The following is a 22,712-nucleotide window of genomic DNA, read 5'->3' on the forward strand; positions in this document are numbered from 1 at the left end:
ACAGAGATCCCAGTGGATCAGCTTGAAGCCATTTTTTCCCTGCTACCATAGCCTTGTTTCATTTCTATTTTATTGCCCTCTCCCACTTCCCTTCTATTGAAAGCACGCCCTCCATAAATCACATGAACACAAACCCATCACCAAGGCTCTGCTTTTAGAGAATCTGACATAAGACAGCTAATCCTGCTTTGTGGTTTGGTACAGGTAAAATTCATGTGATGTTTCTTATTGTGCCTTACAATAAAGCATATTCTAATATTGTTGGGTGTAGGGTACTACATTCATACATTAGGCTAAAGTGGTCATCATGGCTTCAAAATATTTTCTAACTTTACTTGAAATTTTACCTCTGTTTTATTTTGTTTGTTTGTTTTTTACTTACTTAGATGTATGAAAGTCATTTCTAAGTCTCCTAGTATAGAAATTGAAAACTTTCTCTGTTCTTTAACTGATTACATTATAAATGGCAATATTTAGACTTAAATCATGAAACCCAAAATTACTTGCCTTAGTCTCCTGAAAACAATACAAGAACCTTATAATACTTGATCTATGTCTAGACTCTTTATGAATTATTTTATGTTGATTTTATCTGCTCTTTTCTAATTCCAGAGTACATTACTATGATTTTTTACACAGTCAATATTTATTGTCTCACATATCTATTACATTTTTTGGATCTCATTCCCTTTCATAGTGTAGACATTGTATTTAGGCTATCTTTGTTTTTGACTAAAGTAAAATATTTAGAACATTTTCAGACTTTTTCAAGAAAAACTCTCCCCCAAATATAAATTTTGTACCTATTTTTGAAAGCTATTTTTTCTAACATACATCTAGGTTGACAATTATATTTTACTAACTTACACTCTCTCTCTCTCTTGCACTATTGTTTGACTACCCTTATTATAAAAATCATGAGAGCTCCTCCCAACCCTTTCCAACATGTGAAGACACAACAAGAGGGCAGCCCTCTGCAAATCAAGGAGAGAATTCTGACCAAGAACCCCCAATGCTGGCACACTGATCTCAAACTAACAGCCTCCAGAACTAGAAGAAATAAATATTTGCTTTCTAAGACACACAATATATAGTAACTTTTTAAAGCAGCCTGAGCTAAGGCAAACCATGATACTGATGGCATTTAAGTGCCAAAACCTGGCCTCCATGTGACAAGGTTTATCATCCCCAACTCCACTGGGCCATCCAGTTGTGCAGTGGTACATGTCTCTTTACCCTTCCTTATAGCATAGAGGCTACCACTGCACTTTTAAGGATATAAAATCTCTCTCACCAATGCATGTTCTTATGTTTGGTAATTTTTTTTAACAGCTTAGAAGTATAATTCAGGATAGGAATCAGAAGTTACTCTAGCTGAGATTTCCAAGTGAGACAGGAAAGTGTATGTCTTAGTTTTGAAGCAAATACACAAAAATGGTGCCTTTTTATAGCAGCCTGAGCTAAAGCAAACCATGATACTGATGGCATTTAAGTGCCAAAACCTGGCCTCCATGTGACAAGGTTTATCATCCCCAACTCCACCGGGCCATCCAGTTGTGCAGTTATAGCATAGAGGCCACCACTGCACTTTTAAGGATATAAAATCTCTCTCACCAATGCATGTTCTTATGTTTGGTAATTTTTTTTAACAGCTTAGAAGTATAATTCAGGATAGGAATCAGAAGTTACTCTAGCTGAGATTTCCAAGTTGGATCTCATTCCCTTTTATAGTGCAGACATAATATTTATGCTATCTTTGTTTTTGACTAAAGTAAAATATTTAGAACATTTTCAGACTTTTTCAAGAAAAACTCTCCCCCAAATATAAATTTGTATCTATTTTTGAAAGCTATTTTTTCTAACATACATCTAGGTTGACAATTATATTTTACTAACTTACACTCTCTCTCTCTCTTGCACTATTGTTTGACTACCCTTATTATAAAAATCATGAGAGCTCCTCCCAACCCTTTCCAACATGTGAAGACACAACAAGAGGGCAGCCCTCTGCAAATCAAGGAGAGAATTCTGACCAAGAACCCCCAATGCTGGCACACTGATCTCAAACTAACAGCCTCCAGAACTAGAAGAAATAAATATTTGCTTTCTAAGACACACAATAATGGTACCTTTTTATAGCAGCCTGAGCTAAGGCAAACCATGATACTGATGGCATTTAAGTGCCAAAACCTGGCCTCCATGTGACAAGGTTTATCATCCCCAACTCCACTGGGCCATCCAGTTGTGCAGTGGTACATGTCTCTTTACCCTTCCTTATAGCATAGAGGCTACCACTGCACTTTTAAGGATATAAAATCTCTCTCACCAATGCATGTTCTTATGTTTGGTAATTTTTTTTAACAGCTTAGAAGTATAATTCAGGATAGGAATCAGAAGTTACTCTAGCTGAGATTTCCAAGTGAGACAGGAAAGTGTATGTCTTAGTTTTGAAGCAAATACAATGGATTGAGAATGAGGCCTATAAGGAAACCAGATGAGGATGCAAATGTTATACTTTGTATACTTTGACTTAAGCTGAAACCTCTAATTTTGCAACTGCCTCCCCTGCTGGCCTGATTGCCCACAACTGCCTTTCCCTGCCAGCCATCTTATGGTGGCCATCTTGTAACCACATGGGGGTGGCCATCTTTGACCAAATGGGGGTGACCATCTTTGTGTGATGGCATAATGGTCAATTTGCATATTATCTCTTTATTATATAGGATTTTTTTTACAAGATTCAGAAGAAAGAGTATATAATGAAAAGCAAGTGACATGCTTACCCTGATCCCACACACTTCTCCCAAGTAGGAACTGATATTACTTCTTTGAGGGCTCCCATAAGTATTCAGTGTGTACACATACCTATGATTGCACACAGCAATTACCTTTTTTCCAGAAAACACATTATACACTTCTTGTGCTCCTCCTTGTTTCACTTTACAATGTATTTTCAACATTGTTGTATATTTATAAAAATAGAGCTGAATTCTCTACTTACTGGCTGCATAATATTCCAGCATGTGCACATGTTTAATTATATTACCAATTTATATCAATGAATATTTTTGTAGTTTCCAATCTTTTGTCATTTAAAGCGATAAGTCGAATTGTTTGTAAGTATATTTATTTAAACGTGCAAATTTCATAAAGTAAACATGCTATATCAAAGCATAGAAGCATTAATTCTATCTAATGAGGGCTAGGCATTGATATCCTTTAGTAGGCACCTTTTTTTGTTTAAAACTTGGATGAATGAAATTGAAAAGAATACACACTAAAAACAAGCCATAGCATATATCCACATTCTATAATTTCTTTCAAAGGAGAATTATTTCTTTTTAAACAGTGAGCCTATGCCTTTCACAATATTACCAATAAGTTTACCAGGAGCACACAATATTGAAGTGAGCTCAGTGCCAATTCTATCTATGGTTTTTGCAATCCAGGGAGTATTATCATTTTGAGTAGTATCAATCGTATTTCTCAAATGATTGATCTCTGCATTCATCTCTTCAGATTTCTTTTTAAATCCATCTCTTAGCAGATCTTCTTGAATCTTAAAAAGAAATGAGAATGGAAATAAAACATTTTAAACTCCCATGTTTTTCAAGAATTTCACTTTCTATTTAAGAACTCTTTCTTTTCACTCTTAAAATTGTTCTCTCTTACACAATCAAGGATAATTTTGCAACAAAAAAATAATCCTGTCTTGGACCTAAACACTGAAAGAAAGCATAGTTTACAGTCTTACAAATACTCGTATATCCATAGGGTTTTGCTAGGATGCTAAGCCTGGCCTGAGGACAAATGTAATGTGTGCCAGTCACAATATCAGTTGAGAAGTAACCTTGGTCTGCTGGCACCAATTCTCAGTCCCACTTAGAATAATGTGGCCAACCAAATGTAGAAATAATAGGAAATTATACATTGCTCTAGAACCCTATTATAAACACATACAGATAGCCAATCAGGAATGCTTCTTTTGATATAAGATGACTTGGGTAGACTCTCCATATCTGGGAACAGTGCAGCAAATTTGAAGCTGTCATATCCCTGTATTTTTAATCTGGACATTTCTGATAGTTTATTGTCAACATAGATTTACCTTAAAGTCTTTGGATGGTAGGAGGGTTCTTGATAATAGGCAATGATCTTGGTAAAGCAAACCACCAACTGGTGGTCATAATAAAAACATGTGTTTCAAATACCTATTTATTCAGGCAAAATAAGTCATTTTAAAATAACCCAAAATCACACCTCAGAACCTATTTATATTGTCCAAATATTCAGAGGTGAGATGCTTGTCCTGACTACTCCAGAGTGTATGCACAGAGTAGATTTCAAAGATATTTTTTACAAAGAAAGGGAACAAGGGGAAGATTCAAGGTTTTAACAAATCACAAGTAGTAAATGGCAATGGTGTTGCCTCCATGGTCTTGCTGTAACATTCTCCATCCCACCTGAGCTACCAGGACAATGACCATGGAGCACTACTGAGGCCATGGCAGGACTTACCTTCAATTTATGCTCCAACATCATATTCTGCTCTCTTAATATATTCTCTCTTTCCCTCTCCAGCTTCTCCTTCAGTTGCAATATATTTTCCTCGAGACTCTTCTTCTGTGCCTCCATCTGCTGCTGCTGCTCCTGTAGTTTCTGTCTCATCAGCTCCTGTTCCTTCTCAGCTGCCTCCTTCTTGGCCCGCTCCGCTGCCCCAGGGAGGTTTGACAGAGGGAAGAAAATTAGGTGAGGACTAATCTCTACCCTCCTGAGCTCTGATAACCAACCAAACTGGAAGAGGAGGTGGAATACTCTGAACTGCTCCCTTGCCACACCATCAAGAGCTCATAGCAGAGTGTGATGGGAAAGGCCATGACTGGCTGATGTGCCCTGGTGTTTTCAGAGTTAGAGAGTAGGTCCCACAGAAGGAGAGAAAGCTCCTTGTTTCAGGAGGTTTTGTTCTCACAGCTGTTAAAGGACACTGCAGGTACCTGCCACCCATTGTGAGCCCAGCCCTGCCCCTTACCTGCCATGGCCTTCTCTCCATCCGTGAGAGCTTTGTCTGCCTGCAGGATGGAATTCTCTGTTGCTGCCTGCGACTGCAGGAACCTATGGAGAACTTCATGTGCCTGAGGAGACAAGAAGGAACAAAGAACTTCAATTTCCACTGGGAAGAATAGGCTTCACAATAACAATGTCCAGGTTATTTTTTCTTCCTGACTAAAACTGCATCATGTCTCCACACAGTTTCCAATCTCATTAGAGAGACCAGAAGCTCTTCATACCCCCTGAAGTCTCTCCCCTAGTGCTACATTCTACTGTTCACTCTACATTCCAGCCAGTGAGAACCATGTTCAGTTCTACACAACCACTGTCTCGGGTGCTTTTGTATATTTGCCTCCCAGGGAGAAATGTTAACTCCAATTAGTGTTGCTGTTTTCCTCTGCCATTTGCTGGTTGTTCCTTTAAGCAAGTCCTTTTAATCCATCTCTGCCTCTCAGTTCAGATGTGTGAAATGTTCACAAAATGTATAGATGCCTCTTAATGCTACTTGAAGCATAAAATTAAAATTCTCGGGAAAGAACTGAATATTATGACTTAACAATAAAAGTTCAATAAATATTAATTGCATTATTATCATTATTATTTTGATATTATTACTTGTTACTATCACCTATGTAACCAACTATCTCAATTTCATAAGTATTTTAACGCTATATGCAATTGTGTACATGTTCGAGTTCCTTTTCTCTGTTGATCAGCCTTGAATACAAAAACTCTGACTTTAACTTGTAAATTGTTTGCCTTTAACACACTGAATGCCATTTTGTTGGATAGAAAAAATGATTATTTCTCCTCTGTCTTTCTTGGATTTCAGAAATCCATATTCATTTCTGAGAATGGTTATTATGACTCCTTTCAGGAAAAAAGATGAAATAACCTTAAATGCTGAAACAGTCCCGATATTACCCACAACTGGTGCTGTGCTCTCTGATTTCCAGGAGACCCTCTTGACTTTAATCTGGAGGATCCCTACGCTCCCCTTATTCCTCACCTTCACTCCTTTCCTGGGCACTTGCCAGTAGTCCTGTTCAAGCCTTTCCTTTGTTTCCATGTAGAGCTTGTGACCACCAGGAACAGAGAAAATGCCTGCTGAAATACCTTCCATCAGGGACTTGGAAAGCTGCTCAAGTTTTTCCTGGCAGAATTTAACAGATGCCTCTTCATTCTGCAGCAAGAACTCATCCTTCTTATCCTTTATGATTTCCTGCAAGGAAAGTATAGAGGGCTGTCACCAGGAGAAAGGAACAGGGGAGAAAAAGTTCCAAAGAACCTGGTGGAAAGAAGTCTGGCTGTGGTCCTCATGAGAAAAGCATTCTGTTGGAGAAGGACATGGAATAAAACAGGAATTACAAGGCTTCCTTTACTCACAACCCTGAAAATTCCATGGAGGCAGGGGAAAGCTTCTAACCCCCTTGGGTCTCAGGTTCTTCATCAAAAATGTTGGTGTTGAATTACCTTATCTCTATGGCTCCTTGCAATTGTAAATTTTGTTAATTCAATCTTCAATTACATAATGATACAACAAGGAGCCACAGGAGTTGAAAACAGCCTGGTATGAGGGTCTGTTAAGAGACATTTGATTCCTGAGAATGGGAGAGTGAGCTCAAGAAAGTGACTAGCCAAGGAATGACTTTTGGGTCTTCTGGGCAGGTTTTAATTCAATATAAGCATTGAATTAAAATAAGTATTCCATTCAGAAAGATGTCTATGGTAACTATGCATCAGAGATCGGAGAAATTTTTAGATAAAGTACTGAAGTTTGGTGATGAGGGTGCGACAAAAATGCAATGTTTTTAAACTGTATCCCTCTAAATCCAGACTACTAAATCCATGAGTACGAAAGGAGTACTGGGGTCAGAAATGCTCTTCTAGGCTTCATTTTTCAAGGGAAGATTCACAAAGGGTAAATAAATACTAAGACAAAGTACCACAAGATTCTTGAGGAACGCCTGGTTGTCATCCTTGAAGGAGCGCTCCATGAAGATTGCAATGGCTTCCTTCTCACAGGCTGCGTGCAGGTCCAGCAGCTCCTGCAGCGTGTCTGTGGGGAAGCTCACTCTCTGGGCCATCTGCTCGCTGTAGTGGTTGGCTGCCTTCTGAACGGCCCCTGAGTTCTCAAGCTGGGCCAGAGTTGTAACCGCATTCTCCAAACAAGGCACTGCACCACTGTTAATGGCATCCACATAAGTCACCACCAGAGTCCTTAGCCCTAATAAGCCAGGAAATTTAAGGGATAAATATCAATTTATCACTCAACAGGATCTATGGTTCACACTCTACATTTCTAAATCTCTCCGTCTTTTTGTCTCTCACTTACAAAAACTCATACACACACACACACACACACACACACACACACACACTCACACTACATCCTTCTACTATTGTTGGACTATGCAGTTAGCTAGATATTAACAGGAGACCAGGGAGCAAATTGAATCAGACATCTGATAAAGCCTGATTAAGTAGGAAAAAACAGCCTTAGAGTCATGCTGGGGAGTCCACCCAACTACCCAGAATGGGAGAAAAATGGTCCAGAGGGAGTTCTTTTACTAAGTACCTGCACTATAGGAACCAAATGACCAAGCAGAACTATGAAGTATGTGCAATTGGAGCCAAAATTCAGAGCATAAGTGGGGGAGAGCAAAACTGGGAAAATCTGCAGGAAAGATTGCATAGGGAAAAGGCACTTGCCCTGAAGAAGACAGGAAAGAGATTGGATAGTTTTTAAGAAAGCCTGCTCTTTCTCAAACCCAAATATATATGGGGAAGCTTAACAAATACTGCAGGGCAGTAGCTGGCCCCTAGTCAGCCAGCTCTCTGTCTCCCTGAGAGTGTACTTTGCTTTTCACTTTAATAAGCCTTGCCATTATCGCGTAAAACTCCTCCTACATGAGAGTCCCTGAAATTCCTTTCACACAACACCACAGAAGAACATATTTCCTCCAGTAACACTATTGTCCCATTGACTCTAATTTGTATGTTTCTTTAGACCACAAGGCTAACATAATTCAATACATTCCTTTATCTAACATACTAAAGGATATCTGGAAACATAATTTCCTATTAAAAATCTTAGAAGCAAATTATTTACATAGGTAGACAGATGAGGTAAGGTAAATGTGATTCTATTTTTTTTCCTAATTATGCAGAGTCCAGTAAATTTTCAGAGTTTTATGGGCTAATAGTCACTAGTAAATTGCTCTAAACTCCCAAAATATCTTTTGTATTCTCCTTGCAAATCACATTCATAATAAAGAACTTCAATTGAGGAAACAGTGTATTCTGTTTTTCTACCCAGTTAGTGATTCATTATTAGTAGAAGACTTTTTATATGTATGGATGCTGCAGATTTAGCTGTCAATGGTTGTAATTTTAGAGAGGAATTTATAATCACCCAAAAGTGTGATAAGTATACATGTGTCTTCATGGAGTATGAATATCTGTAGACCCATAATTCTATGTAGAATCAAACACAAATCCTGGAGAACACATCCTATAATATATTCAACAAATATCAGGCCCCACAAAATGTGAAGTGGAGGCTCACGTTTCCCAGTGACTCTGATTCCCTCCCTGAGGGTCTTGATTCTCGTCTCAGTGAAGATGAACGAACAGAAGTTCTTTGTTTGTTCCTGAAATTTAGGATCCAGTTGGTATTCTGCAACCTCCTCAATATGGGCTAGGAGTTCTTTGTCATTTGTTGGCCGGTCAAAGACAAAACACTTCCTTCTTGGAAAGAAATGGCGGATGCACTCTCTAGGGAGATTAGATATTTGAGCTTTGGGATTCCGGCCTGAAAGATTAAAACAAACGAAAACAGGTATTACAGTAGGAGCAGTCTGAGGACAAGGGACCTAAAGATTTTTATGACAGGAATTTTTATATCTTTGCCCTATTCTATCTGTATAACTTGTGTTTATAACTCCTTTAGCATAGATATCCATCCAAATGCTCCTTTAACATCAAATTTACCAATGATGCAACTTTGGGGGAAAATTTTGGAAGATATTAAATATGCTTTAAAAACAACTACAACAACCTATTGCTGTTATCGGACCTAAAAATGGTAGTAGGGTATTGTCTATATTGTCAATATTAGCTACTGAATGAATAACAGAAACATGGGTCAAATGTAAGTTTTTGGTCACCTTGATCCCATGGGGAAATGAAGCTGTGGATCAAAATGAAGAGTCCAAACAAGACTTAATGAAACAATGTTGGAAATAATACCATATTATCTGAGGAAAACTGTTTAGATGCTAAAAATAATCTGTACAGCATTAACTTTTAAAAAAATAAAAACCTTTGAAGACTGAAGAGTAAATGAAGCTAAAACATAAATTTAAGATATCACCATTAGTCTCTAAATTCTTTAAGGTAAAGAACTATATTTCATTTGATAGCTTTGCTGTTCTATGTAGCCCATTTCTCATTGTTTTGAGAAACAGTAAATACAAACATGAAATCAAGAGTGTATAAATCAGAAGTGGTATTTCGTTCACAGGTTCATCAGATACCTTCATGTCCATGTAAATGTAACTCATTCAAATATTTTTATTATTTTAGCAAGGGTAAATAATTGGAAATTGGGGGGAAAACTATGATACAGATAGAATTAACATCATTAAAATAATGCCCAAAGGAATCTATGGAGTCAACACAATCCCTGTCAAAATACCAAAGGTGTTTTCACAACACCACAAAATATAATCCAAAAACTTATATGAAAGCATAAAAGATCCCAAATAGCCACAGAAATACTGAGAAGGAAGAACAAAGTTGGAGGTATTATGCTACCTGATATCAAACTATAATACGATGCTGTGGTAATCTAAGCAGCATAGTGCTGGAATAAAAACAGACATATAGATCAATTGAACACAACAGAGTGCCCAGAAATATACCCATGCAAATATGACCAATTAATAGATAACAAAGGAGGCAAAACAACATACAATTGGGTAAAGGCAGTCTAGTCGGTGCATGGTGTTGGGAAATTAGACAAATATGTGCAAAAGTGAAACTACACCACCTTCTTACACCATATACAAGAATAAGCTCAAAATAGATTAAAGACTCAAAACCATAAAACTACTAGAATAAAACATAGAGAGTAAAATCTCAGACATGAAGGCCAATACACATATGAAAAGATGTTCAACATCACTAATCATCAGAGAAATGCAAGTTAAAACCACAATGAGATATCACCTCATGCATGTCCGAATGGCTCTCATTAATAAATCAATAAGCAATAAGGGTTGGTGAGAGTGTGGAAAAAAGGGAACCATTGTGCACTGTTTGTGGGAATGCAGATTTGTGTGGCTTCTATGGGAAAGAGTATGGAAGCTTCTCAAAAAAGTTGAAAATAGAACTGCCTTATGACCCAGTGACTTCACTTCAAGGTATGTATCCAAAGAAATCCAAAACACTAATTCAAAAGACTATATGACTCCTATATTCAATGCAGCATTATTTATGATATCCAAGATATGGAAGTAACCCAAGTGCTCAACAATAGACAAGTAGATAAACAAGAAGTGGTACATATACACAATGGAATACTACTTGGTCATAAAAAAAGAATGAAATCATACTATTTGAGACAACATGGATGAATCTAGAGAATACTATTCTCAGTGAAATAAGTTAGAGAAAGACAAATATCATTTGATTTAACTTATATGTGGATTCTAAAGAACAAAATTGAAACAGAGTAACAGATACAGAGAAAAAAACGATGGCTGTGGGGGGGCAGGAGCGTGTGTTGAAGCGCTGGGTGAAAAAGTTGAAGTACAAATACAAGTTGGTAGTTACAAAATAGTCAGGGGAATGTAAAATACAGCATAGGGAATATATTTAGTAATATTGTAATAATTATGCCAGGTGGGTACTTGAAATATAGGGGTGATCACTTTGTAAAATATGTGATATCTAATCACTACAATATACACCAAAAAATAATACAAAATTATATTGAGTGTAAATTTTACTAAAATAATAAAATTGTTTTAAAAATAAAAATCCATGATATGGAAATTAAAATTATACTAGGATAATTATAAAAAAATATCCCAAAATGTTAGATTGAAAAGATAAAACATTCTTCTTTCAGTTTATTAGAACATAAAGTCATATTTACAGATAACATATGTATAAAGACATTAGAAAGTTATATGTCCCTTTCAGAAGAATCATGTCTAATTACATGAAAAATATTTTTTCATTAGATAGGCTTTTCATTGTAATTATATGCCAAACAAGTATTTGATCAGTTGTTTTCCTCAACACAGAAAAGAAGAAGCTAAAATAATAAACACATTGCCGAAACCGGTTTGGCTCAGTGGATAGAGCGTCGGCCTGCGGACTGAAGGGTCCCAGGTTCGATTCCGGTCAAGGGCATGTACCTGGGTTGCGGGCACCTCCCCAGTAGGAGATGTGCAGGAGGCAGCTGATCGATGTTTCTAACTCTCTATCTCTCTCCCTTCCTCTCTGTAAAAAATCATGTCTGCTCTTCAGAAGGCTTTAGCAACTCTGTATTCAAAGGTACAGTTGGATTCTCAGTTACAATGTGTAAAGAACAAATGGGTTATGAATAGTTCTATTCTAGTTTAGGCTCTACTTTTCTCAAGTGAACTTAAACTCCAGTCCGTAAAGCTTTTCAACCCATTCCCAGCCACCATTTCTGCAGACTTCTAGTCTCAAGTACAAATGCAACTCCAGATGTAATGTTTAGTACCTCCCATCTGTATTGGACCATGCACTGCCCAGCCATGCTCTGTTACCTGGAATCAGCTTCAAGGCATTCTCCAAATACTCATCTGCTGTGATAGGATGACCATTTAACTTCAGCTCCAGGGTAAAATCCCGTACGGTCCAGATAAAGTCTGGAAAAAAACTCACAAACTCTGATGAATCTTCTACTCCATCTGGTGTAGGGGAGGACTTTGCCCTGATGAGTTCTGTCAGCTCTGTCACGTAACTAGGACCTGGCTAAGGAAAATTAACTTTCTACTCACAATTCCCACATTTCTCTGATTAAAATAAAGAGTATCATAAACACTCTTTTTCACTCTGGATCCTTTTGGTCTACCAAAGGCAACTAAGTGAGAGGGAAGGAGAAACTGACTGGATCTCCATTCCCACTGAAGCCATGACACATAGAGGCTGGGTTCCTGGAAGGATACTGCAGCTGCTCCAGGGCCTGGTGGTTGATGGTGCTCAGGCTGTTGTAGACAAAGCTGCTACACAGAAGCACAGCCAAGGCAAAGATCCACGAGTCATTCTTAGGGTCACCCTAGAAGTACATTAAGGCAAGACATTCAGGATTTACCCTATAGAAATTCATTCCGACACTAAGTCTAACAGTCCTTCCTTTTATTTCAGGCAATGTACTCACCATGCAAATAAGTAAGTTTGAAGACCAACATATCCTATATAATAAAGAGGTAATATGCAAATCGACCCTCACACCATAACACCATCACAAGATGGTGGCGCACATAGTGGAGGTGGGGCATGGGGACTGGGCTGGTGGTCGCTCTGCATGGCTTCCACCAGGGTTCCTGTGGCCCCGTGGGGCTGCAGAGGTCCCAGCTTCCGCTTCTTGTGGCTTCTGCCGCTGTTTCCAAGGCCCACCACATGTGCCATGGGGTGGGGCCCAGTGGATGCTGAGCGGGACTTGGAGGCGGGGCAACAGGGTGGCACTCCAGGACTTGGGGCCATCCCACAGAGCGCCGGCCACACAGGGAGGGACTCTGGGACTCAGGGCAGTCCCAAGGCGTGGGGGAGACTGGGAAGAGGGAGGAGAGGGTCCCAGTTCTTGGGCGATTTCGCACAACAGGTTACTAGTATACACATATGAGCTTTAGCAATTACAATAACATTACTCATGACTGTGATTCTTTCATATATAAAAAGATTCTGTCATCACAGAGTTTTCTTTTTAGTGAATCAGATGAAATAACATATAAAATAACAACGCAGCACCTTGTGTGCTATTAGGTTCAATGAACAGTGTTAGCACATATTTATTCTACATATATTTGTTGGTCATGGACTATATAAAATATTCCATAGTTAACATAACTGGGGATATATTCAAGAAATGTTTATGGGAAGCTACTGAATATTTCCACTGTTGTTAAAATTAAAAAGCAGTTTAAAATGACAAATATTACTTTCAAGGTGACTATTTCAAAGCCATGACAAACATCTGTAGCAATGAATATAACAAGAATAATATCTACAGGAGGCTTATATCATAATAACATATATAATCATTGGAACCTGTAGCTATAATAGTAAATTAAGGGGGGGAGGGAAGAGATCAATCAAAGAACTTGTATGCCTGAATGCACAATAGCATGGTGAAGTCCTGCGGAGGTGATGGAAATGGGAAGAAAGTATCAATGGAGAGGAGAAGGGAGACATCTGCAATACTTTCAATATTAAAGATAAATTTTAAAAAATAGTAAATTAAAATTTACAAGTCCATCATGGAAGACCAGAGCTCTGGAAGATGGAAAATTTTACATAACATGAAGTCTTCCTCAGCATCTTGACTGAAAATTAAAGACTTCGTAGAGTGTGAATTGGAATAAATGAAGATATCCTACAGGTGGAAAGACCCACAGAAGCAAAAGTAGACATAGCAGCATACAGAGGTCTCTTCTCATAAAAGGAGAGTTGTTTGATCTGACTGGAACAGAGGGTAAGTCAAGAAGTTAAAGTTGGGCTGGGTGGAGACCTGAGCCAACATTGAGGTGTCCTCATGATTCAGCCCGACTCTCCCCCATCTCGCAGCATCATGGTGGCCTACTGACGACAGGCTGGACTCAGCTACATCCACGACTCCCACATCAGCACAAAAACAGTGAGAGATGCACTGAAAACTGAATTCAAAGCAAGCACCAAGAAGACCTTCGGCAGCAGCATCAAAATTGTGAAAGTGAAGAAGGAATAATGTACCCTGACTAAAGCTTGAAATGCTACATTTTTCAAAGTGAAGATGTGTGGGCACAGGTTATGGCAGATTGAAAACCATCTCACTTCATGGGGAAAATAACACCTGTCTTGTTGATAGATTGACAACGCCAATAAACTGAAGCATGCTTCCCTCAGAAAAAAAAGAAGAAGTTAAAGCTAAACAGTGAGCTATGCAACCAGATGAGGGACCTTAAAGGAGGGGTTAGTTTGTTTGTATAAAACATAACAGGTCTAAATAATGGCACAATACAGACTTTTCTTTCTATTATAAACACTATCTAAAGTTGTTCCTTAGAGCAAAAGTGGAATATACCTGGAAATATACCTGGAAATTCTTGGAGGATTTATCTTCCAAAGCCCAATTTTTAAAAAATGATTATAATAAGAAGTGGTACTTATGACAAACAAAAGGTTATTTAGACAGCAAGACTGTTTGATACACAAAATAAACACAAAATTTCTAAATCTTCTTTGGGTAGAAATAGAAAGTTGTAGAAATTTAGGTACTATTTCCAAATAAGTCTCAAACAAAAGCAGAAAAGGAGAAATCATTCATTTTACCCTTCAGTAAAAAACTAAAATATCAAAAACTCATTTTAAATTTTGTTGGAAGATAAACCCATGCTCTTATAGAACCATGCCATTCAGAGGTGTCTTAAAGTCTTCCAGAATTCTTGGTGAGTACTTGGTGAACTTCACCAGAGGACTGCAAACTTTTTGAGGGCAGGGCTTTTACATGGGTCACTAGTATCTACAGTACTAACTTAGAGATGGGGAATATGGTGCTCAGCAATTGTTTATTAAATTGAATCAAATTATTCACGAGTGCCGAGAAATAGAAAAAAATTTATACATTGTACCATGACACCTCACCTGTAAATAATAGTCAAACAAGCGAGCATTTGCCTGATATATAGTTGGATTTCTAGATTTCACAAATAGATCAAGCAGTTAAGTTAAAGAGTTTGTTATGAGACTATCCAGATTGAAAACAACTTATCTGTGACTCTCTGCCTTACCTTTTCCACATCACCCAGGCCCTCAGTGTCCAGAAGGACCAGAGTGCAATCAGGCTTACAGGGGTGAGGCACACACCACATCCAGATGCCCTTGGTTTTAGACTGCACCGTAGAGCCCAGAGGGAAACCTATAAAGGAAGGGGAGACCCAACCCACAGTGACAACAGACAATCTAAGCAGCCAAGGGCCTACACAGTCAGATGTTTTGGAATAGAAATACTCCAGAATGTAAGATGGTGCTTTCTCTATTTTGTAAAAAATGCTTTACTTTGTGTGTCATCTATTTCAAATAGGAGATGAATGTTAACTGTGAGAATGTTACCCAGGAAGGGCTCACAATGAACCAGATATAAGAAAGGTTACTGAAGACCATCAAAAGGACATTTTAAAAGAATGGTCCACTAAAGGTGGATAGAAGTGGATAGAAGGGAGACATCTAAAGAAAAAAATTGAGATAATATATTTTCCAGTCAAAATGATAAAAACATGGCAGAGCATATGGGAGGGGATATTTGCCACAATGGGATGTGAACTCACAAAAATCTTTAAACATGATGACAGATATTCAAACATCATTATATGTTGATGGGAATATTCTACAGAGAAAGCAAAACATGTTATGAGAGAGGAGGCACAATTTCAAAACCCCAGTGCTTGCACAGGTAAAAGAAGGGGTCTATGCATTAGTAGGATAGATTTTCCTGAACAGGAGTAAAACATAGAATATGGTAACAGAATACATTAAGGTAATAATTTAGTGATAAGAATTAGAAGATTGGTTTATTGAAAGGAATTTAGTTCTTTCTTCATGTGACTAGTGAAGGAAACTAAGAAACTCTAATATAGGTAGAGTCAAAGAATTGTCCTCTGCCTGAGACACCACTCACCGTGATTCTGTCCTGCAAGCCGATTCATCAAGTAGGATTTGCCTGTACGATACAGTCCTACAATGGCCACGACCACCACTGGCTGAGAAATCTGGCCAAGAATCTCTAGAGCTTTCTGATTCACTGACAGCTGCTCATTGTTGTTTTCCACCAGGCAAATGGGGGCCGTCATGTTGGGTCTAGAAGCCATGGCAACCTGCAAACCTAGAAGAAATCCCGGTAGAAATAAGATTGCAATGTTATTCTCTGAAGCAAAGTTGTGCAAAGCACCCATCATCTTAAGACAGTGTGCGTGTTTTACTTTATTTCTGGCACAATAAGCATAGGCCAAGCCCTGCAATGAAAAATTCATCTATTTTTGATTCTATACTTACAGTGAATCTCTGAAAGGGCCACAGTGTTCCCAATGCTGTGAGGATCTCAGGTTGAATGTTATTGCTGCACTAGGCAGTCACATCTTATATTGCAGGTGAGTGGCTCTACCCAATGCCAGGGTCATCACTGAGAAGCAAAGCCCTCTCATGTGAACATCCTCTCCCCAAACCTAAGTTTTAACCAGCCGCTAAAAGGATAGTGAGGTGGATGCTGAGGAAGGACCTGAGACTAGGACAACCTGGGGACACGGCCAAGAATTGTGAATCCACAGGTTTCATGCATCTCTCTGTCTCATGGTACTAGTTGTTGAGAACAGCTGTAGAACTAGTGATAAGATGACTAGTATTCATCAAAACCTGAGGTTTTAGCTTGACAATTTGGCTTGACATATGACAGACCAATAAAATGTAGTATCTATGGCTCCATTTATGATACTGAAGGGACTGAAAAAGTTTGGGGTTTCAGAAGAGAAACAGCTTTTGATTTTTCTCCTTTTTTAGAAGTCTTCAAAATTCTTTTGGCCACAAAGTTTAACAGTCATCCCCTGTTCAGGCAAACTGAGTCATGTGATATTTATTTTGTTTTCCAAAATAAAGTGTGCATCAAAATTTAAAAATAGACTGATATTATAAACTAATAAAAAGCATATATTAATAAAACAGTCAATAAAGAATATCAAGAAGACCTCACAAATTCTGCATTCTCCAAGTCCTGTTAAAAATATCCGTGTGAAAATATCAAGTGGCTGTGCATTTCCTGGACATGTCTGACCTAGGACTTTGTTAGGGTGGAGAAAGTACTTCTTATATCCCAGGAAGGGCTGTGCTGGTCCGTCCTAATTTTCAGACCATACCAAGAATGAAGCTGAGCTGAGAGTTGGTCTAAGCACGTTTTGGCCTGAGCAGTGAATTATAGCCTTGTCCAGGGGACAGCATGCTCCTTTCCTAACTTTTAAGGATGTGACTGGGAGCTGGAGGTGAAGCCACAATCATAATGTAGATCATCAGTGTTTGGTCATCTTTCTTTCCTTTTTTTTTTCACCCAATAAACAAAGACAAGCCAGAGCTCTCTGAGCCAAGTCTGCTCTTGATAAAAAAAAATAATAATAATTAAATTAAAAAACAAAATCTTAAAAAATGTGTAGGAGGTGAATCTCATGGGGAATCAGAATTAAAAGCCATAGTGTATCCTAATGCACATTATAATGAGGAACATTGAGCTCATGCATGAAGAAGCTGCCTCATGGCCCCATTCCATTCCCTAATCTCTTACCTCTCCATGCACCCTTCTTTTCCCCTCCACTTGCCACTGTCCTGGTTATGTGACATGCTACAAGGTTGTCACCTCACAGCTACCACTGCTCCTAATGAGGAAGCTAAAGCCAGCAACTGAGCCCTGCAGTCCAGGCTACCAGGCTACAGGTGTCCCTACCTCTCCATCCTTAGAGTTCATTTTGAATCGGAAATTGAGAGGTTTAAGCCCAAGATCTAGTTGCTTGCAAAAGAAAGTTGAATTCCCACTTCTGTCCCACAGCTCCTCAGGTCAGTGTGTCACAGAACAACTCCCAGGTCCTTCTCACCCCTCCTTGCTCCCTCTCCTCCTCCCACTTTTCTGTTGCTACTTTACAGAAGTTTAAAAAAAAAAAAGCTGAGGAATTTTGTTTTCATTCTTACAGAAGACACAGCAAAACAACTGAACCTAAAAACAATAATTGGTGTAATTTTTTGGTAGGGACTAAACATTTGGAAACTGCAGAATAAAAACCCATCTTAGACCTTATAGTTATTTTTAATAGTTGATTAAAATATGTGAGAATGAAGTATTTCATCTAAATACCACTTTATAGAATCTTTGGAATACTAAATACAGTTAATGCAATAAAGAATGTTTTAATGTTTAAATTGTATGTTAAGGATCATCTTCTCTCTGTTTTTTCAATGTCCCACAGACATCAGGGAAATGTGTGAGATGGGGAGGAGGAAGATGGAGGAAATGACTGCAACCAGCGCTTCTTAGGGAAGAACAGGTTTGGTTCCTCAGTCACAGAAAGGACTTCAGTCCCTTCAAGCAGGTGATGTAGGATGCACTCCTTCTCTCAGGCAGGGCTCTTTGTGCAGCCTGGGAGGGTGCCCAAGAGGGAGCAGCCCATCCCAGGAACAAGCTGTGTCCCCTGCCCTGCAGCAGCCTTTCATCCAAACAGAGGGGGTGAGGTGCCTCCAGTTTATAGTCCCTCCAGCCACCCCTCCTCTGCCCCCACCATCGGCCAGCTGCCTCCAAGGCTGACAGTGAAGAGCCTTCACCTCCAGTGCCAGGTGTGCTGTGCTGGAGCACGCTTTGTTATTGTTGATGTTAGTTAATGAACATGTGCATGGAAATCCAAGTCTCTGAGCCAATTTACCTGTCTCCTAAGCTGCAGACAGCGGATAAGTTCTCGCCTCTCCCGTCTTCCAGAGTCTGGCTCCCCAGGGTCCTCACAGTTCTCTTTAGAAGCTGAAAACTGAGTGGGATGTTATAGGCAAGCAGTTATGAGTTGGGTTGAGAAGAACCGAAATCGAAAGGACACAACCTTTTGTGGAAAGTTAAGTGTTTGATTTTCATCTCCTCTCCCCCTCCCCCGAAGGCAAGCAGGGTGGATGCCATTTCTTCCACGCCCAGCTCGGAAATCCCACGCTGACAGCTCCTCCTCAAGGGGCGTGTGTTCCTCAAGGGGCGTGTGTTCCTCAAGGGGCGTGTGTTCACAGAGCTGCTGGGCTGAATGTGAGCCCGTAACCGCCCCGACCGCACAGTGAACACAGAGCTGCTGGGCTGAATGTGAGCCCGTAACCGCTGGCTGAGAGAAGGCTGCAGCCTGTCCCTCAGGGGTACTTTTGTTGCTTTAATTTTATGCTAAGACTGCCTTTTCATTTCTGGCTTTTAAAAAACTCATTATTAATTTATCCTTCCTCATTATCAATAACTGTGTGCATAAGACTCCTGTTTTTCCAATCAAGAGATAATCGCTAGTATTTTGTAGCATATTTTTCCAGTGTGTGTGTGTGTGTGTGTGTGTGTGTGTGTGTGTGTGTTGGCTCTGTGGGGGGATTAAAAGGGTCCTGGGTTTATATTCTGAGTGTTTCTTAAAATAATAAAAAAAAATACAAACTCAAAAAGTGACCATTCAAAATGAACAAAGAAATCTTAGCCATCAACAAGTTTTTGAAAGTTGACAAGTGCCACAAATATTGGCTATATTGTCTGCTTTTATCTTCTATTAAGCTGCATTCCCCATATTTGCATTTTCATATGAATAATAATTCAGAAACAAAATATATGTGATTGTAAGGGATTTCACTGCATTAGGCCATGAACAAAACTGTGTAATGAAAGTAATCTTTTGTTACACCTGTTGCCTTCTGGATGGATATACGTAGGAGTTGTGTTATTGGAACAATATTGGGTTACTATCATTGCTTATTTTTCTCTGTCTAGAATATTCTAAGTTGGTTTCAAAGACTTTAAAATGTTAATTCCACTTTCACCAATATGTTTGGTTGAAATTGGCTCTTTGACAACATAGTAAAAACAAAGTAGCAGCAGCTAGATGTTAGATTTATTTTTATAGATTTATCATAAGTAGATTACTAAAATGAAAAACTTGTTCCAAGAAAGCTGTTGCATTGAATAAAATATCATAACATAAAAATATGAAAATTGAAATGTCCTCCTTTAATATATGATATATAACACTACCAATCATGCACTCATGTGAATGCTTGTTTTTAATATGAATTTATATCCTAGACTTCTTATTTTCAGAGTTGTAATGTAATTCCATTGTGCAATACTAGTTTATCAGTCTTTATAACTTGTCTATATTTGGAATTTTTATTTTGGGCAATGCTCTTGTTTTCCTGCAATACGTGGTGGTACATTTCACAAGAAGTGATCAGTGTTAACAAATGATGTTACAGAAAAGGTGCTTGTGTCTACAAAAGCAACAGTTATTTATATTAGGAAGGGTTAGGAAGGTTTATAGATGGCTTCAGAGAAAAGTCTTATTTCTGTTGGGTCTTAAAGAATGACTCACTTTTGAAAAAAGAGGGATTGGAGGAAAGATATTTTAAGGCAAAGGAAGGAAATGATCAAATATACAAAAGTAGGAGGTAAATCCTAGATACCAGCCAGGTCCAATGCAGCCAGTGTAGCGGGTTCGCTAGGAATAAAGTAGAAAAATCAACTGGGACTGGGATCATGGACAATGTTGCACAGGAAGGTGGAGACCTTGATGGTTACTAGGCATGCTCAGAGCCATGTTGGAAATCCATTTTATGGATGAGCCTTGAGAGCATTATGCTAAGTGAAGGAAGCCATTACAAAAATCATATACTTTAGTGTTCCATTCATATGAAATGCCCAAAACAGCCAAATTCATAGACATGAGAGTAAAGTTGGTTCCTTAGGGTTGGGGTAGGGCTGTGGGGGAAGCAGGGACGTAAAAGCTAAAGTGTACTAGGTTTCACTTTCAAGTTGATAAAAATTATCTAAACTTAAGTGGTGATGGTTGTACATATCTTAACACATGAAAAAAACACTTTTTAAATGGGTAAATTTTATGGTATATGAATTGTATCTCAATTTTTAAAAAAATCATTTAAGAGGCTGATGCTACAGCTTATTATAGTTCCACCACTCTAGGCTCAACCTGGTCTTTCAGAGATTTCAGGTTCCTTCCATTCTGTTGTTCTCTATCCACTAAGGCATTGTACACATCTGTAAAGTTTAGTGATGAGTTACCCACATCTGTTATCTAGACAGTAAATGGAAAAGAATAACTGGTGACAAATAAGCTCAAAGTTTCCTGAGCCAGACCCACAAGTAACATACTTGTAATTCTACTCATACTCCATGTGCACATCATGCCACCTAGATGCAAGAGCAGCTAAAAAGATTTAATCTCTACGTTGGTAGCCATGAGGTCATCTTTAAAAATAGAATCATACAAATATTGAGAGCTGAAAATTCTGTCATATCTCTAAAACTATATGCACCAATATAGAGACAGCTTTAAAAGACCTTTGTTCCAACTTGGCAATATTTAAAGTTGAACATAAGCTGGGTCAGTATTGTGACCCTGTATTTACTGAGACACAGAGATTGATGCAAGATGAGTGTTAGGCAACAAATCAACTCAAAGAAAGAGAGTTCTTTCTTATCAACTGGATCCAAGAGCCTGCATTCCTCTTCTCTCTCTTTTTCTTTATTGTTTTTTTTTTTTATTTCAGAAGGCTGCAATATTAAAATGTGAATCTAGACATAAAAACTATAAGGATAGATAATTATTTTAGCCTTCAAGTTAATATTTTATTATTGTTATTTTTATCATGTTTTAATGTTTATTAACTTATTTTTAATTTTATTATTATTATTATTTTGAAGAAAAATACATTTGGCGTCTTCTCCCAGCTTCCATGGTGGGAAATTATTGCAAGAGAAAGTATCTCTAAAAAATATATTCTATAACTCTAAGTCATAAAAATGTAATATTGGTAAAGGAAGATTAATTAAAATGTGTTCTTAAATTGATGGAAGTTAATTAGGTTTGATTTAACTGAAATAAAATTTTTGCATGTTCTATTATTTTAACTCCAGAAAAAAATTACCAACCTTCTTGTTGTCGAAAATGTATTTTTTTTAGCACCAAGAGTACTCAGTTTTATGGACTAGTGCAGTGGTCGGCAAACCGCGGCTCGCGAGCCACATGCGGCTCTTTGGCCCCTTGAGTGTGGCTCTTCCACAAAATACCACGTGCGGTCGCGCACGTACAGTGCAATTGAAACTTCGTGGCCCATGCGCAGAAGTCATTTTTCGGCCTGGGCGAGTCTATTTTGAAAAAGTGGCCTTAGAAGAAGTGGGGGGTGTCGGTTGGGCGGGCAGGCGATGGGAGACCCCGCGCAGGCGGGCCAAGGCCAAGGGATAAGCAGCGCGGGGCAGGCGTGCGCGATTCATGCACGAGTTGGGTGAGCCAGTCAGTCAGCAGTCTCATTGGGCAGTGGTTAGTTAATTTTAGGGAACGTTGTGGAGGTAAGTGAAAGAAGATGTAATGTCGAGGATTGAGAAAGTTATGTTGAGGTGGTTGGACATATAGAGAGGATGAATGAAAGGAGATAGACGAAACAAGTATACAAGACGAGCGTGGATGGGAGAGTTGGAAGGGGTCGACCTCAGCAAATGTACCTCAATCAGACTAAGGACGTTTTTTAGCAAGGGTCATCTTAGGAGTACCCTAATTAAGTTAATAACAATGTACCTACCTATATAGTTTAAGTTTAAAAAATTTGGCTCTCAAAAGAAATTTCAATCGTTGTACTGTTGATATTTGGCTCTGTTGACTAAT

The 22,712-nt window shown here is 38.6% G+C and overlaps 1 protein-coding gene and 1 pseudogene across 3 annotated transcripts in view; one reads left to right on the forward strand and one right to left on the reverse strand.

Annotated features, from left to right (window-relative positions):
• Window positions 1-18,953, reverse strand: part of LOC102247043 (guanylate-binding protein 6-like) — a 203,135-nt gene extending 184,182 nt beyond the window's left edge. The window contains exons 1-11 of one of the 3 annotated variants that reach the window (XM_005863351.2): window positions 18,738-18,945; window positions 15,965-16,168; window positions 15,078-15,205; window positions 12,258-12,367; window positions 11,856-12,052; window positions 8,618-8,863; window positions 6,996-7,276; window positions 6,059-6,271; window positions 5,030-5,132; window positions 4,519-4,712; window positions 3,111-3,559 (exon numbers count right to left, since the gene is read on the reverse strand). In XM_005863351.2, the coding sequence (XP_005863413.1) occupies window positions 3,332-3,559; window positions 4,519-4,712; window positions 5,030-5,132; window positions 6,059-6,271; window positions 6,996-7,276; window positions 8,618-8,863; window positions 11,856-12,052; window positions 12,258-12,367; window positions 15,078-15,205; window positions 15,965-16,154 (1,890 nt within the window). In that variant the 5' untranslated portion in view covers window positions 16,155-16,168; window positions 18,738-18,945 and the 3' untranslated portion in view covers window positions 3,111-3,331. Of the gene's footprint in view, window positions 1-3,110; window positions 3,560-4,518; window positions 4,713-5,029; window positions 5,133-6,058; window positions 6,272-6,995; window positions 7,277-8,617; window positions 8,864-11,855; window positions 12,053-12,257; window positions 12,368-15,077; window positions 15,206-15,964; window positions 16,169-18,737 lie in introns of those variants that run through there. The other 2 variants (XM_014537340.1, XM_014537339.1) reach the window with 2 other exon arrangements.
• On the forward strand, window positions 13,880-14,189 carry LOC102246726 (annotated as a pseudogene).
• Window positions 18,954-22,712: the final 3,759 nt, after the last annotated feature.

This window comes from Myotis brandtii, unplaced genomic scaffold (assembly GCF_000412655.1).
Source record: "Myotis brandtii unplaced genomic scaffold, ASM41265v1 scaffold177, whole genome shotgun sequence".
Lineage (NCBI taxonomy): Eukaryota > Metazoa > Chordata > Mammalia > Chiroptera > Vespertilionidae > Myotis > Myotis brandtii.